The following is a 16,668-nucleotide window of genomic DNA, read 5'->3' as shown; positions in this document are numbered from 1 at the left end:
AACCTGATTACCGTTGGGGTGGCAACGTGGCATCCTTGAAGATGTCAAGAATGAGCCTAGTCTTCTCCTTTCCTCCACAGACTAGAAACAGGTGTCATAGTGAGCTAGTCTAGGTCTTAGACTCAGCATACGCCTCTGCTCCACATGTGCGCATGTATTTCCTCACTTAAGGAAGAAAACGAGGCCTCTAGTAAAATGTTAACACTATCTACATACTGATCCATGGAAATATTAGCAAAAGAAACTTCTACATATAGTTCTGACCTCTTGTTGTTTCCTTCATTTCCAACAGCAAATGCGACAGCTATTTTCCGTTCATAACCACTGTGGAGGACTTTTTCCGCTTCGTCTCTTGTTAAGGCCTACTTCATCCTCATTTAGGAATGCTTATATCATCTGCAAATAGTAGAACTACCAAGGTGGTACCGACGGTACAGGTAGATGATCTTGGTGGAGAACTCCACAACGCCGTCAACGTCTCTACCATCTGTGGGGGCCACTGTTGTTTATAGTTGGAGAGGGGCACAGGAGAACCAACTATGGGCTCGGTTCAAAAGAATGGGTTCCAATCCAGGAAAAAGCATAAGTGTCTCTTTTCTCTATAACTTGTTATGGTTATGTCATAACTCTTCATTTGGCCCAGTATTATTTAAAAGAAGGATTGTCAAAACCAGACAAAGACTGCAAGATGAGGGCAAACAACCCTCTTTCGAGAATCCTGGACACGACACTGCTTTCACTACCGATCTTCGTGGCAGAGTGGTTAGCACATCGCACTACGGCGTCAGGAGTCCCGGACTGGGTATGGCTTTGTGCCCTTCATGAATCATTCTCCTCGTCGCGATTAGCCAAGAGTGACGATAAATGATTTTTTTTAATTTTTCGTTTGTAAACGAAACAACTAGCTCCACCTCTGTTCATTTCGTGCCCTCTTATGTTTCTCGTATTCCAACATGGTTATGACGTCATTTGTTCTCATAATTATTGTTGTCCCGGTAAAGGAACTTACAAGATTCTCAATAGGTGGCAGCTCGAATCTAAAAGTTTCGTTTGTACCTTCATAAGTAAAGTGCAATCATTTGTAAACAAAAAGGTAATAAATTATGTTCACTTATTAAGATGTATATACATTATCTATAATATATAAAATGTTTAATTTCTCGGTTGTTAAGTAAAAAATTATTAATGAACACAATCACCTGCAAACACTTAGGGGATAATTCTTAACTAGATTTATGTAGTGTTAACAATACGTTCACCCCGTCAGTGCGTCGAGAGAAAACCCCCTTGGAACATTCGCTGTGACTGTAATTGCAGTACGTTTGGAACGGACGACTGGAGGTAATTGCAGTCTACACAGTGGTTTGGTGTTTCCGAGGTACATTGTTGAACGACTTGCTGCGAAGGGATATCTAGCTCGAACGACACTTTTCAGGTGGCAACAACTAGGTTGTAGCCCCAAACTTTCAACGGTGGAGCTCTGGTCACCAGTAACTAATCCTCCAGGGCACAGTACTTAGAGGTATCAATACTGCTTATTTTGAAGCAAACCGTGTTTTGCAACCCACGCTTGCAACACGTGCTTGTACAGGAGCAACCTGTGTTTGCCACCCAGTTATATCTGGAGCAAACTGTGCACGCAATTCCCGTTTGCAGCACATTATAATCAGCTTATTTTGAAGCAAACAGTGTTTGCAATTCTCGTTTGCAACACTTGTAATTCTGTTTCTCATTGTTGTTTCCGCCTTGTTGATTTTAAGATAAGTATTGGTAGGTCTCCTCCCTTTGTTCACCATGCATAAAGGGCTCCCCCAACAAGTTGGGGGTGAACACGCTCGAGACAGGAACATACAAAAACAAAACCGAGGAAATTCAAGAAGCACCTCAGCTGATTCAAAGACAGCTAGGGATCGCTCTCGATCTCCTCTCCAACAACAAAAGAAGCAAAAATACCACGAACAAACACGCAATCCAAAGTTAAATCCCAGAGATACCACACAAATTGATGGCCGAACTGAAGAAAATTCTACTGTCTACAACTTCCTACTACAAAATTACGACCCCAAGTACAAAACTCCTAAGTTGCTCCTTCAACAGTTACAAAAATACCTCCCCCGAGCACAAGTAGAACAACTTATATTCACCAGAAATGGCATCATTATAAAATCCAGAGATCCGCAATTTCTATCCACTTTGAGAAACAAAGTTTCGTTCGAAATTTTTGGACCACAGGCTGCTCTATCCCAACTGACACCCAAAACTGCCAAACAATCACCACCCCCAAACAAACCACCTCACATGTCAGTCGTTATTAAAGGCGTAGATCCAGAACTCGCTGACCAAGAAGTATTAGAAGAACTACGTTTGGAAGGGCATGAAGTTATAAAATGCGTTCGAATCCAAAACAACAACGGACCAACTTACCTGATGCGAGTAATAACAGATTGTTCCAGCACAATCGATCGCTTACTTCATGAAGGGGCTTATATATATCGCCAACGACACAGGGTTGAACCATCGCATTCAAGGGCACCTCTTCCGTTACGATGTGAACGCTGCCAAAAATACAACGTCCACACTACGGCAAATTGCCCCGAAACACCTATCTGTGGCTATTGTTCTGGCCAACACACGACTAAAGAGTGCACAAATCTGAATGCACCACCCAAATGTAACACGTGCAAACAGGCTCATCCCTCATATAGTTACCGTTGTGCTGCACGCCCAAACCCCGAAGCCTCACGCCCTGACCTAACTGTACCATTAAGAACTATAGACTCTACAACTCCACCACAGAACTCTCTGAAACAACCAGTGACTGTTGAAGATCTACTTAGATTTCAAACATTAACCCTACAAAATATCCACCCATTTCTACGCCAACATATATTACAACAAATAGTACAGACAGCTAAGACTCTTTTTCGTGTCCACCTGTTCGCTACATATTCTGGTCCACATGTACATTTTCAAATTGTACCACTGGAAACTGAAGTTTAGAAACCCAACTGTTATTTATATAATTATGGCGGGCTATATACAATATAATTTCCTATTTATGAACATCCGTTCTCTACCGAAACATAAAGCTATATTCCAGGAACTTCTCCTGGAAGAAGACATTCATTTCTTTGCACTGAATGAAACCCGTATCCCCAAAGCCACACCCCTTTACATACCCAGGTATTCCTTGCTACATACACCTGGTCCTACAACGGCGCAAGGATTATGTGGTGGAGTAGCCCTAGGGATCAAGCCAAAATTTCCCTATAGAACAAATATATTACCACCTCAATTTCCATACCAAGAATATTCTATTGCCACACTTTATCTCAAAAATATAAATGTGACATTGGCTACTGTATATATACGACCCACTAGCCCTCTACCTACGGACTTCTTTCTTTATATCGCTTCTACATACCGTCACTACTTCATACTAGCTGATATTAATATACATAGTCGAACAAATGCAGAACGAACAGCTTTCCACACTACCATCGATAACAATACTACAGGTATATTTCAAGATCTACCATCTGCAACTCGTCCAGAGAGTAACACAACCCCCGATGTAGTTTTTGTGTCACCTTCCTTAGATGACAAAATTAACATAGAAGTCCTTGCACCGATAGGAAGTGATCATGCACCAATTAAAATAACTCTACCAGTGCACCACTATACCCAACACAAGCAGGTTCCTCCAAAGCGGATCTACGATTATAACAGAGCAAATTGGGAAGGCTATCGAGAAGATCTCTCCACTGTCTTTCAAAATCTCACCCCTCCAACGAACTCTGACGAATTAGATAAGGCTGAGGAAAACATCACGTCAGAAGTCAAACAAGCAGCAAGTACACATATACCACAGATAACTGTGAACAGTTTTAAACCTAAACTACCACCTAAATACCTTCATCTAGTAACTGCATCACGTCGTGCCTATCGGGAATACGTACAAACAAGGAATCATGAATGTCTGCGAGCTCACCGTCAATGGATAAGAACTGTCCATAACTACATAAAGGCACACAAACAACGTCAGTGGATCGACACTTGCAATCACCTTGATGCTGAAAGCCATCCTAGCAAATTCTGGAAACGATTTCATATGCTTACAGGAAAACATACAAGTACTACGTATCCTCTTCTCTCACAACAACAAGCTCTTACAAATGATCACGAAAAGGCAAATGAATTTGCACAGATTCTCCAAGACACATTTACTCCTCCGCTTCCGCTTGCTCCTACTAGCAGATTAGAATCTCAAATAACAAGGAAGGTACATCCTGAAAATAGACAACTCCAACCCAGTTCTCATCATGCTATCAACGCAAATCACCCTCTTACTACTTTAATTACCACAGATGATATAACAAACGCAGTCCGCAACAAAAGAAACACTGCCCCAGGGTTTGATTCCATCACATATGTCCTGATAAAGAAAGCTCCACTAGCAATGTTGTCATTTCTCGCCTTGATATACAACTTAATCCTTCGCACTGGATATTACCCTGTCGAATGGAAAGTGTCGAAGGTACTCATGTTTCTGAAACCTGATAAAGATCGTACAGATCCAAAATGCTATAGACCTATACAACTAACATCAACACTCAGCAAAATCCTTGAAAAAATTTTAGTCCGCCGATTACACTCTCACTTATTGTCAAATAATTTTCTCCCGATACACCAAGCCGGATTTAGGCCACACTTTAGCGTCCTGGATAACCTACTAAGACTCTCAAATCGAATCTACAACCAGTACAATACATCTAAACCCTCTTGTTTAATACTATTCGATCTTGAAAAGGCATTCGATGAAGTGTGGCACACCGGCCTCATATATAAACTGCATACGTTTCGCCTTCCTTTCTGTTACATTCGATTAATTTTCAACTTTCTTACCAACCGAATGGCATATGTAACAATAAATAACAATCTGTCTCACCCTATCTTCTTGAACGCCGGAGTACCGCAAGGATCGGTTTTATCTCCATTGCTCTACTTACTTTATGTCGCAGATATGCCAACATTCTCTCAGGTGTCAAGATACCAATACGCTGATGATACAGCTCTACTGGCTTGTGGTTCTACAATTCAAGCAATAAATCGCATTATGCAACCAGCTATTAATGTATTTCAACGATGGTGCGACACTTGGAGACTCACCATCAATAGCGCAAGAACTCAAGCCATAATATTTCTTCCTACCGGATGTCGCTCACGGGTACAAAGAAATCCAAGTATGTTAGATCTTAAGATCCGTGGCACACGCATAATTCCTACCAACAGCGTCAAATATCTTGGTGTCATATTTGACACAAAACTAACATGGACACCACACCTGCAGAATATCAAAAAGAAAGCCAAAAACAGACTACAGCTGATGAAGAGACTTGTCGGCACGAATTGGGGACTTCGAGCAAACATCCTCCTAAATACCTACCTGGCCTTTCTTCGCCCGTACTTACGTATGGACATACAGCATGGCTCTCAGCAGAGGACTCGTTCTACGAACGACTACAAATCATAGAGAGACATGCATGTCGACTGGCATACAGAATCAAACTACCAAGTCCAACTCGACTCTTATACACACGAATACGTTTTCCACATATAACACTCCACCTAGAGGCATTGCGAAAAGAATATATAAATAACAGGATGGACAAAGAACACCCACCGTTGGTTCACACAATCCGTGAAGATGCAATACACGACTGTTACCCGTACAGATTGTATACTCCATTACAACATCTTTTAACTCTGTATACTCTGACCATCGGGCCCAGACATCCTGATTATGAACTATACACCATTCATCATCCACCACAATTACGACCACATTTATACCCTTCATATTGCAACTAATCAAACTACAAGAAAGGGTATTTATTTACTAACATAAGAATGAAAGTAGGGTGTCATATAATATAGCAATGAAAATCCAAGGACATTTCAAGACAAGGTTAGTGTTCATTTCATAATCCCAAAATAGAAAAAGTGCACTTAGCCTATCTAATATTATTATTATATATATAAAAGTATCTAGCACGTACCGAAGAGAGGGACATAACCCTCTAAACGGATGAACGAAAAAAAAAAACATTTTGTGCATATCATAACATCCTTTGGATTAAATTGCTTTAAATTGGAAATTAAATACTTACTTATCAAATTACAATATCCGCAAAGAAATATATCTAACGATCATGATTTTCCAAGCTCGATATCACTGAAAAGTATAAATTCTTGCAAAATGTAAGTGCACTGTGCAGTGACGTGTTCCAAACACATTTTTCATACACTTGAATTTGCGAAATGACGTGAATTTGTCACGTTTATGGATGATTTCACTAAAGGTCAACTGGTTAATACTTACATTATATATATATATATATATATATATATATATATATATATATATAATCCTGTTTTGTACCTTATTTCATTTGTATTTGGTACAGAGTCTGAAGAAGACCTTGCTAGAAGGTTAAAACGTAACGTTTAGTTTGTTTTTAAAATAAAATAAATTCTGCCTTGGTCAGCATATTGCACTTTTCGTTATCATGGAAACAAGGCTTAATGGTGTTATTAAAATTACATTATTTTCCTATACGTAAATTTAGATTTTTATTTTCAAACTTTTCAAATGATATCTGTCCATTTTACAAGTTATTTATAATGTAATGAATGGCGATACAGTTTTCTGACGTATTAACAAAATAAATTTATTGTACATGAAGAATATGTCTGTGGACCGCCTCTGAACTGGAAGTGATATTTCATAATGATTTAAAATATTGTGATTTGATAAAATGTCGTTGTGCTTATTCAATTAATGTGAAATGTTCATTAAGTCAATTGGTGGTGTTTGGACACGTTAAACCCTACCCTCATATACGGCCATGCTTGCAGCTATTGCAAGCAACAAAGACGGCCGCGAACTTAAACTTTCAATGGATATCATAAAAAAACTTATTTAAAAAAAAACATGTAAACTCTTACATGTACTCACCGCTCTATGTAGGCTATTTGGGAACGACATTTGTTGCATAGACACCGTTGCATTTACCAACAATGCCTAATTATCACTTCAGCATTGTTGTGCGCCTGGAAGATGAACATCAACGTCAAATTCATTATTTCTGTAAAGAAATTTCTTGTATAAAACTTTAAATAATCTAAAGGTTCAGTTTCCAACAAATTTGTTAAGTTTAGTTGTTAATCCAGATTTGAGAATTATAGTTTGTTATCATTTTTAAGGAAGTGTAACATACAATTGTAGAAGGCAAAGTGTTCTTAAAAAAAAATCTAATATCTGTAAAATAGGGGGGATGGACTGCTAATTTTATTGTAAAACAATTGTGTACATTTTATATGTGTATTATTGTTATGGACAAAAAACGGCATAAAAGCTGTTAGGTTCCAAATAAAGGAATGAATGAATGAATAAGTCAAACGAAGCTATGAGGATCATTGAGATGGTCAGATTTCTGAGAGACGCGCAGCGAAGAATGAATGAGTTTAAAATTTTGGATGCGTCCACGCTAATTACCATTTTGCACACTTCAGAGTGTTGGAGGAAAGCATCCTCCTATCCATAGGTGGTTAAAGATTTTTTTCCGGGAGGGACACAGAAAGTTAGTACAGTCTTAACGGAAGTGGCGTCACCTAGTGCAGTTCGAAAGCGCCAAGTACACGAGCAATCGAGACCACATATCGGAGCACGGATAGTTCCAAACTTGGTCACGTGATTTCTGAACTCGTTGTTCATTTGTTTGAAATCGCGGAGGTAGAAAGGCAGCAACGCAGGTTAAGTATACATTGTAGGCCAGCAAGTTGTTGGTTGAAGATTTTCTAATGTGTGGAAATATATGTATAAGAATATTTGAAAATGCTATGCGATTTATATAGTGAAAAACAAGTGTTTAAAACCATAGGCGTGCGCAGACCCCCTGATTAGGTGGTGCAAAAACCTTGATGAACGTTCACCCGGGAAAGGAAAACCTAATTTTATCTCATTGTTTTTGATTCATTGCATTGATGGGTGTGTGTGTGTGTGTGTGTGTGTTTCAGGCTAGTACCCAGGATTTTTTGAGGGAGTGGCTATTCATCTTTGTTATAAGCTGTAAAGCTACAACCAATATAGTCATGGCAAAACAACGCCAGAACTAACGCATAGAAATGGAACTACTTTCGTGAGAAATCCTATTGGTTGTTGAAATGACAGCTATGGAAGAATCTTGCGCGTAAGAATATAGCTATTGCGATGAAACCGTACCACTCAACATAGGTGCTATATTGACGTTGCAGGACCTTGTGTTACGATCTGCACATACGAAAGCTACGCAAGAAAGGAACTATTTTTTAAAAGTCACGTGTCAAAACATGCGCGTAGCGGAAGAATACATCATCGGCAGCATCGAAAACCGACCCAGTTTCCACGCTGTTCCATTATTGCACACCATACCTAGGAGGATGGGAACGGTGCACAGCGTCCAGTAAAGCGTGGATTTTTCACAGCATAGTATTTGGATTTACCTTTTTTTTTTTTTTTAAAGAAAGAAAAATACATAGCCTGCTCTTATGCCTTTGTTTGCTTAGTACGTGAACCAACAGGCGCGTGTCAAAACGCTAACACGACCAGAGGGCTGACACCGAAACGTCTGCTTTACGCGGTCCCTGTTTGCTTTGTTGATTGAACGAATTCAGTGTGTAAAGATTGAAGCTGTGCGTCTACACAGGTATAGTTTTCACTTCAAGCTGCCCCCTGTCCCCCTCCTCCCCACACACTTTACTGCTCCGTTATTTGAACCGAGAAGGATAAAAAACTGTGGAGGGGGCGGGGTAAGTAAAGGCATTGGTTGTTTTACAAAGTCGAACCAGTGGCGTGTTCTGAAAATTTGACTTGGTTTATCCTAACAATTCTTATTTATTGTATATATATTTATTACACAGAAAAATGTTTGTTTGGATTAACCAAAAAAATGGTAGTGTTGACCAATTCGTTTGTTTAAATAGGCCAAATGATTTGTTCAAGTTCTATTTGTTTGTTGTAAACAATTTTTTGGTTACTAATACCAAATATTATTTTGGCAAATCTAACAAAATGTAGCCCATTTGTTCAAGAAAACCAAAATTTCCAAATTTGCCTTCTTACCAAATGTTTTCATTTGAGGTTATCAAATGATTTGTTAAATACTTCATTCAATTACTTAATCTGGATAGTTTGTATAAACTGACCGATATCGAAATACACATTGATAATGATCAGAATAGAAAGTTTACATAAGCTAATAGTTGTGGGAGTGTTTCTTTTACTTCGTCACACTTAGCTCCTAATTATATAGTCTGGAATCAAAAAGGTTAGTCATGGGAGATTTACTTGAATTCACTGCACTACATTTTCTTCTCTATCTTGTAGCTTTAATGTTCACACATCTTTTGAAAAATGTTAAAGCACAATTTTTCACTATGATTACAATCAAACGTACCATTATTTGTTGTACAAAAACTTATATTTCTTCTAGTCATTTTTGGCAGTACCTCTAGCGGCCGTTGCAGGAAACATCAGTATAAAGTATGTATATCCTGAGCTTTTTTCCAGGATATTAGGTTACACAATAACATGAAGACCTGCTTCGAGTAATTTTCTATCTACATATGTTAAAATTTTCGACAACATTAACGCGAACTCGAACGAACTTTCATACTACACTCAACGAAATCGGACAATCGTTATTTCAAATTCGAAGGCATGCTAGCGCGCATAGTAAATTTAACCAAACGTTTTGTTTCTGTTTACTTACATATGCATCATTTTGTTCACGAGTACCATATTTCGTCTGACCAATTTTTTTGGTATTTTTAAAAAAATGCTTAAGTAATTACAAACATTTGGTCATCGGAAACAAAAAGCATAACCAAACAGCTTAACGAATTTTTTTTGGCAATTCCAAACCAAACAGTTTTTTCTGTGTATATATAATAGAAATAATATAGGCATGCAAGTAAAACAAACACAGGAGTCTTGACAATTTCAAAATTTTAGGCAATTTCTATATTTTCCTGAAATTTCCCCTTTCACCTAAAATTGGACCTAGATTTCCCTGTAGCAAGGGAAATTTCCTTTCAGGTAGCAACACTGCCTCTACAGAGCGCGGCACAGAGAGCAGGAAGGAGCAAGCAGTTTTCTCCTGCCAACGCGGTGGAATTGGTCAGGTGTTTTTAAATAGCCACTCGCTTCGGTCCCCTCCCAATCCCCGCGTACCATATTAGTGTGACGTCTTGAGTCCAAACAAATGTACCACGTGATTTTTCCTATCCCAAGCCATTGAATTTTCCATTGGAAAGGTTAGCTTTAAGAATTGTGGCAGCAGTTATGAAGCAAAATTTTGATGCGTATCTTTCATCAATTTAAAGATGAGATTTCGGAGAATACGTCTATATATAACACATAAATTACAGATGAGGAAGTAAATAATAAATGGAGTAGGAAAACGAGTAAAGCGAATTCTTCTAATGGCGTCCGATCCGGAATCGGAACCATTGGGGCTGCTGGTTTCCCATCATCCATAGCGGCAGCGTCGGGTGAGGTTCGGGCCTGCTTCGGCTCTGCTCGGAACTGGAATGTCTAGTTTCTGTATAAAATGCATGATTTTCTTACTCTGGTTATTCTCTACCTTATTCTCTGTAAGGTATGTGCTATATATAGACGTATTCTCAGAAATCTCATCATTACATTGATGTACGATACGCATCACAATTTTGTTTCATAACTGCTGTCACAATAATTAAAGACACCACTTCCGATGGAAAATTTAATGGATTTGAATAGGTGAAAAACACGTTTTCACTTTGTTTAGACTCGATACGAGCTCCGTTGTCTGTGACGTCAGCACTAGTACGGTCCATTGGTAAGTCAGCAGGGTGCCATGGAGAACGATCAGTGACGTACCTAACCAGTCTTCAAGTTCTTTCAATAATTTACTTAATATAATAATCAGTATTATCAGCGACCTGGATCTTGGCGGAGTTGCAGTAGTTCTTGAAGTTCCAGTCTGTTGACTCTGCCTTCGTATTTGTCAATGTTAGTCGTTTGTCATGGCGGGATAGTCAAGAAGTCGGTCGGTTGTCATTCACGACTGTCGCAAGTGAAGGTAAATTAGCAAACCCATGCATTCAAACTAAATGTACAAAAACAACATGAAAACGTTGGACTTTCAACAGTAAAATTGAGAATATGCCAATGGGTCGAACAGGCTGAAACTTGAATTTACTTTTTTTGTGTTGAACATTTACTTCCAACCTACAAGTTTGATTTTTATTATAAAGAGCCACCTGGCAGCAGTTTTTGCCCGTTGAAATGTATAGTACACACTACGCCATCTGTTGGGAGTTTTATAAGAAAGTATTTTCATATGACTAGGACCAGAGGTTTGGGTTGTCCTCCCCACTCCCCCTTATGTGTTGAATTTCGGAACATCCATTCTTGTATTGTTATATTGGTCTTATATGTTGTATTATTAAGATTATTGTATAATGTTGGATAAATTCTTACGAATATTTTTATTTATTTTCAGAGACCTGAGTCACAACCAGATCGTTGTCATCGGAAGGAAGACCTTCAGAGGAATCCAGAACATCAAAAACTTGTAAGTTTATTAAAAAAAAAAAAAAAACATAATTTCGTTGCGGTATATGTCCATTTCATGCACTTTCCAAGTAAATCAGCTACTACAAATATGAAAGTGTGTTTATGGAATAATTTAATTTTCACGAGCTCTGACTGACTGACGCGATTGTTATGAAATTTTGCTTCCTTTACTTGAATGTTGCTGGCTGGTTCGTTACGGTATTCCCAAAGAAGTTGTAGCCCAATAATATATTCCACTCCTGAAGTCCGTAATGTTGAAACAGAGATGCACTGATAGGCCACCATCAGGATACCAACATCTTCCTTGCAGACAACCATTTGTTACTTGCAAGGGCCACAGATTCACGACAGGGCTCCTTCGGCCCTTGTAAGAACCGCAGACTCAGCACAGGACTCCTTCGGCCCTTGTAAGAATCACAGACTCGGCGTGCCTCTCCGAAGTCGTAGTGGTAGCGTCGTCGCTTTGTAATCAAGGGGTCCCGGCTTCGATACCCGGTGGAGGCACATAGTGGTTCGGATCCCACTTACAACTGTAGGTCCATTCTCGATTAGTCTTTCTGTGCATAAAGTGTACTAAAAGCAGCAAATCAATCAATCACAGACTCGGCGCAGGATTGATTGATTGATTTGGTGTCTTTAAGTCCACTTTATGCACAGTAAGGCTAATCGGGACTGGACCTACAGCTTAGGTGGGATCCGAACCACTTGAGCCTCCACCCGTTATTGAACCCGGGACCCCCTGATTACAAGGCGATGACGATACCACTGCGCCATCGGGGAGGCCTCGGCACAGGACTCCTTCGGCTCTTGTAAGAACCACATATTCAAAACACGACCCTTGTAAGGACCAGAAACGTTCCTTGCAAGTACATAAACTTAAAACACAAGACTCTTTCGTCTCTTGTAAATACTATCAACTATGAAATATGGAGGCAAAGCTGTAAAGTTGGAACTCCCTTAAAAGCAAACCGCCTAGATAGCGACAACGATCACAGACTCAACACAAGACTCCATCAGTCCTTTTAAGAACCACAAACCCTACATACCACTCCTTCGTCTCTTGTAAAGACCACAGATTGAAAACAAAATTTCTTCGGCCCTTGTAAAGCCCCGTTTCCATTACCACAAATTACCATGTGCCAAGCATTTATTGAAATTTGAACTGTCTGCAACATGCCGCGGCGCAAGTGCCGGGGACAAAATTGTGCCAATCGATTTTGACGCACAACATACACCACGGACAATGGAAACAGCCTGCAGTAAGTTCCTGGGGCACGGGTATACGCACTAGAGTAGAAACAGACTACAACCACATGTTGCAGTTCGGACTGAAGCGGCGTCACGACACAACGTTCTGTTTGTTATTTGAGTGTAGTTGTTGTAGTTGGTTGTGTAGTTGTACGTGAGTGTTTGTTTTGTGGACAATATGGAGTGGTCGAAAGATAAAGTAGTAAAACGTATAGAGCAATATGAACAGGAGTCAGTGTTGTGGAATGTTGCCAGTACGCGCCTGCCATAACCACAAAACTCGCCATAGCTGTATTGTCCATCTTTACACAAGTTAAATCACCATAAAATTATTACAATACAAGAGAAGAGACACTAAAGTACTCTAAAGCACTGCACACGCTATACTGCGGTCCTGCACTCCAGTGTTGTTGCGGGCGTATTTTGCAGAAGTAGTTTTGAATTGGAAACGGTGCACTAAATGACGCGCATCATGCGCCGGCGCATGTTGCGCGTCATGAGTCTGGAACTTGTCAGAATGGAAACTAGGCTTATAAGGACAACAGACTCGACTCAAGACGGACTTAAGGGACAACTCTGTTGAGGGTTTCCATCACCTTTATTGCAATACAAAAAACAAGAGAAGGAAATTGATGTGAATATGCAGAGTTTCTACCCGTTTATAAAGTTTTTTGGCAAGTATTTGTGTGTCGTCTTGAACATTTCAATTCTGTGACTAACATTTCTAAGTAGTGTCAATTTTGGGATCGCTTATGTGGGACAGGCACATCCTACATTTTCCAATGATACTACAAGAAACAGAATTTGGAAAGCTCGTCTAAAACGTGACTTGAAATAATGTCAATTACTTTATGCATACCTGGATCATGGCGGTTTCGTAGGATTTTCTCGAAGTTCCAGTCTGTAGAAGACTCTGCCTTCGTATGTGTCACAGTAATTCGTAAATTTGTTAGTCATTTGTCATGGCGGGATAGTCAAGAGTCAAGTGGTTTCTTCACTTACGACTGTCGAAAGTGAAGGGTTTATATGGAAGGAAAGGAAATTGCCTAAGGCCAAGGAAAGAGTTGACGAGTGGATATTTTTAGATGAGGTATCCCCCATTAGAGAGGGCGAGTACTTTATGGTCTACAACCATTCTTTATATACAATATTTAAAAAAAATGATTAACGGTTTCTTCAAGATAAATCATCTTCAGACATAAAAATGGAATGCAAATTTACCATCCAAGTCCTCACATGGTTCCTGAATCACAAGAGTAAATGTATTTGCTATCTTTATGCCCAAAGTTTATAATAATAGTATTTTCTAAGCCAAATATGGAAGTGTATCCAAAGTATTCCATCTGGCGGAATTTTTTTCGGAGGGAGGTGTAAGGGTAATTTTACCGCCAAATTCTCCAAAAATTGGATCTTTGTGAAAAATGTTAAGGAGGTGTTCGAGGTGTGTGCACAATTCCCTGGTTAATATGTTCGCGAAAGTCCAAAAGTAGGAAACATGGTGATCTAAATTTCTGTACCCTGCTTAATCCCCCCCCCCTTTTCCCATAATGAAAATTTGAAGAAAAAACATATTAATTAGTAACTCGTAAAAAAAAATGAACTTTTGAATAAATTTGCTTCCAATTGCGTTTCGATATTTATATTTGAAACAGAAGTTGAATAAAACCGCAAAATAACTTTGTAATTCTTTATACTTCCGTAGAGAAGGGAAGTGGGGGCTGTGTATTACAACTACTCTTCAGGTGTGTCCAGAAAAAAATACACCATTAAGATGATTGAAACTTGTTTCAGATCGTACACTCACTGGCGTGCGCATATTTTTTTTGGAAAGGCTGGAATTGTAAAGGCACTTTCTAGGGGGTGACATACACAATACGATATTTAGTATATTTAGAATTTTCCACTCTCAAAAATGGCAATGGGGTCATTTTCACTCTGTTCTTTCCCCTAGGTCTTCACTTCTTTTATTTGAAGATTTTAATTTTCTAGAAATTTCGAGGGGTAGCCCCATCAGTCCCCCCTCAGCGTACGCCAGTGGTTACACTGCGATTTTTTTTAGACTTTTAAATTGAACTTAGGTTAAAAAAATAACTAGAATTTTATTATTTTGGTACCTAAGTGTTCTACACTTGTTAATTTTTCGGGACATTGTTTTATTTTTTTAAACAATGGTAAATCGTAGCAGGTTATGTTTGTCGTATTCAAGACATTTCTAAGAAAATAAAATATGAATACGCAAAATAATGAAGTATCTAGCAGCAGCGTAACTTGGAACTAACATTTGGTGGGGGGGGGGGGCAGAACATGAACCTCAAGTTCCAAGATGTTGACAATACTACCCTTGAAAATTTTATATAAACTTGGAAATGGGGCGGGGGGGAGAGTGTTCCCTATTCTATCTATCTGGAGAAGGATATTATTGAAGGGTTCTTTTTTATCCTGTATCTTCTATTTGTTCATGGCCCCTCTTCCAAATCCGCTATTTCTATCATGGTTTAATCGAAACTTATGAAGATTATCTCGAGCTGTGTTTATACGAGCTTCGTAAATAGCTTCAGAAAATATTGCTACTTCAGCATTGTTTGTTATTTTTGGCATGCGAAGGCGTGTGTTTGTTGTACATTGTAATTGTTGTTTTTCTCCTCCTTTGCAGGCAGCTGGACAACAATCACCTGACATGCATCGACGAAGGAGCCATTCGAGGGTTGAAGGATCTTGAGATTCTGTGAGTATGACCCCCACCTCCGCCACTGATTCATATGTAAAGTTGTCCACAGCTCTGAAAACACTAGACGAACCCCATTGAAGTGTTGTCCGACAATATTGTTCGTGCACGCTTGTCCAAGAATGATGTGTGTGTGAGCTTCGCTTTTGATAGAAGATACTTCACATACAGTGGCATGCAAGTACTCTCATGCTCACGGTTCAGAGTAAAGGTAGCAGTTGTCGACATGTAGTCGGGGCAGTCCTTTGTTTTTATACGTGGAAATGTCTTGATTTTCTTTTGTAAGTACACAATTTGCCATTAAGTAACACTGCTATTCAGAGGTGCCAACTTGAGATAAATTTTGGGGGAGCAAGGTTGGCATAAACAATATTCTACATGTGTAAATATACATAAAATGTCTCCCTGTACGTGAATATTTGGTGGGGAGGCAGAAAGTGCCGTACTCACCCCCCCCAAAAGTGTGCTCCTATGCTGCTGTTAATTGTCATTCAATTGTAACTGTGTAGCTTGTTTCTTTTGTTTTTTTTTCCTTCCAATGATCACCAATAACAGAGCACTGGCTCCAATTACAATAGGTGTACATAGATTAATAACAGTTCAAAGATACCAATTGTAACAATACAATACAACCGAAGAAGAAAGAAAGTGAGAAAACACAACTATACTAAAAGTACAAATTTCGCATAAATCAAAATACCTAAGGAATAGAAGAAAAACTCGTCTTCTGTTATTCGTGGCGTTGTTTATTTCAGTGTGTGTGTTGGGGGGGGGGGGGAGGGTATAGACAATTTGTTAAAGGTCCACGAATCGCAAATAAATCTAATTCCGGTCCGGGAGAGAGAATCATCAAGCGTAAATGGGTTCTGGACCGCAAAGAACATTTTTTGTCATTAACGTATTTCAATTCGGTCCCTTCTTCCATCCAACTTCTTGTATTGAAATGAAACAATATGCAACTCGGACCGAATATAAATTGTGTGGGAGGAATAAAGGTTTCGGTCCCATTTCCTGGACGTTTAACAACCGTCGAATC

The 16,668-nt window shown here is 39.2% G+C and overlaps 1 protein-coding gene across 4 annotated transcripts in view; it reads left to right on the top strand.

The window, feature by feature from the left end:
- sli (slit guidance ligand) overlaps nt 1–16,668 on the top strand; it is a 710,118-nt gene that overhangs the window by 537,789 nt on the left and 155,661 nt on the right. For all 4 annotated transcript variants that reach the window (XM_083142573.1, XM_083142572.1, XM_083142575.1 and 1 more), the window contains 2 exons: nt 11,586–11,657; nt 15,561–15,632. In XM_083142573.1, the coding sequence (XP_082998699.1) occupies nt 11,586–11,657; nt 15,561–15,632 (144 nt within the window). The remainder of the gene's footprint in view (nt 1–11,585; nt 11,658–15,560; nt 15,633–16,668) is intronic.

This window comes from Lepisma saccharinum, chromosome 21, assembly GCF_977018435.1.
Source record: "Lepisma saccharinum chromosome 21, izLepSacc3.1, whole genome shotgun sequence".
NCBI classification, from domain to species: Eukaryota; Metazoa; Arthropoda; class Insecta; order Zygentoma; family Lepismatidae; genus Lepisma; species Lepisma saccharinum.
The sequence above is the reverse complement of the archived record's forward strand: the minus strand, read 5'-3'. Positions and strand labels throughout refer to the sequence as shown.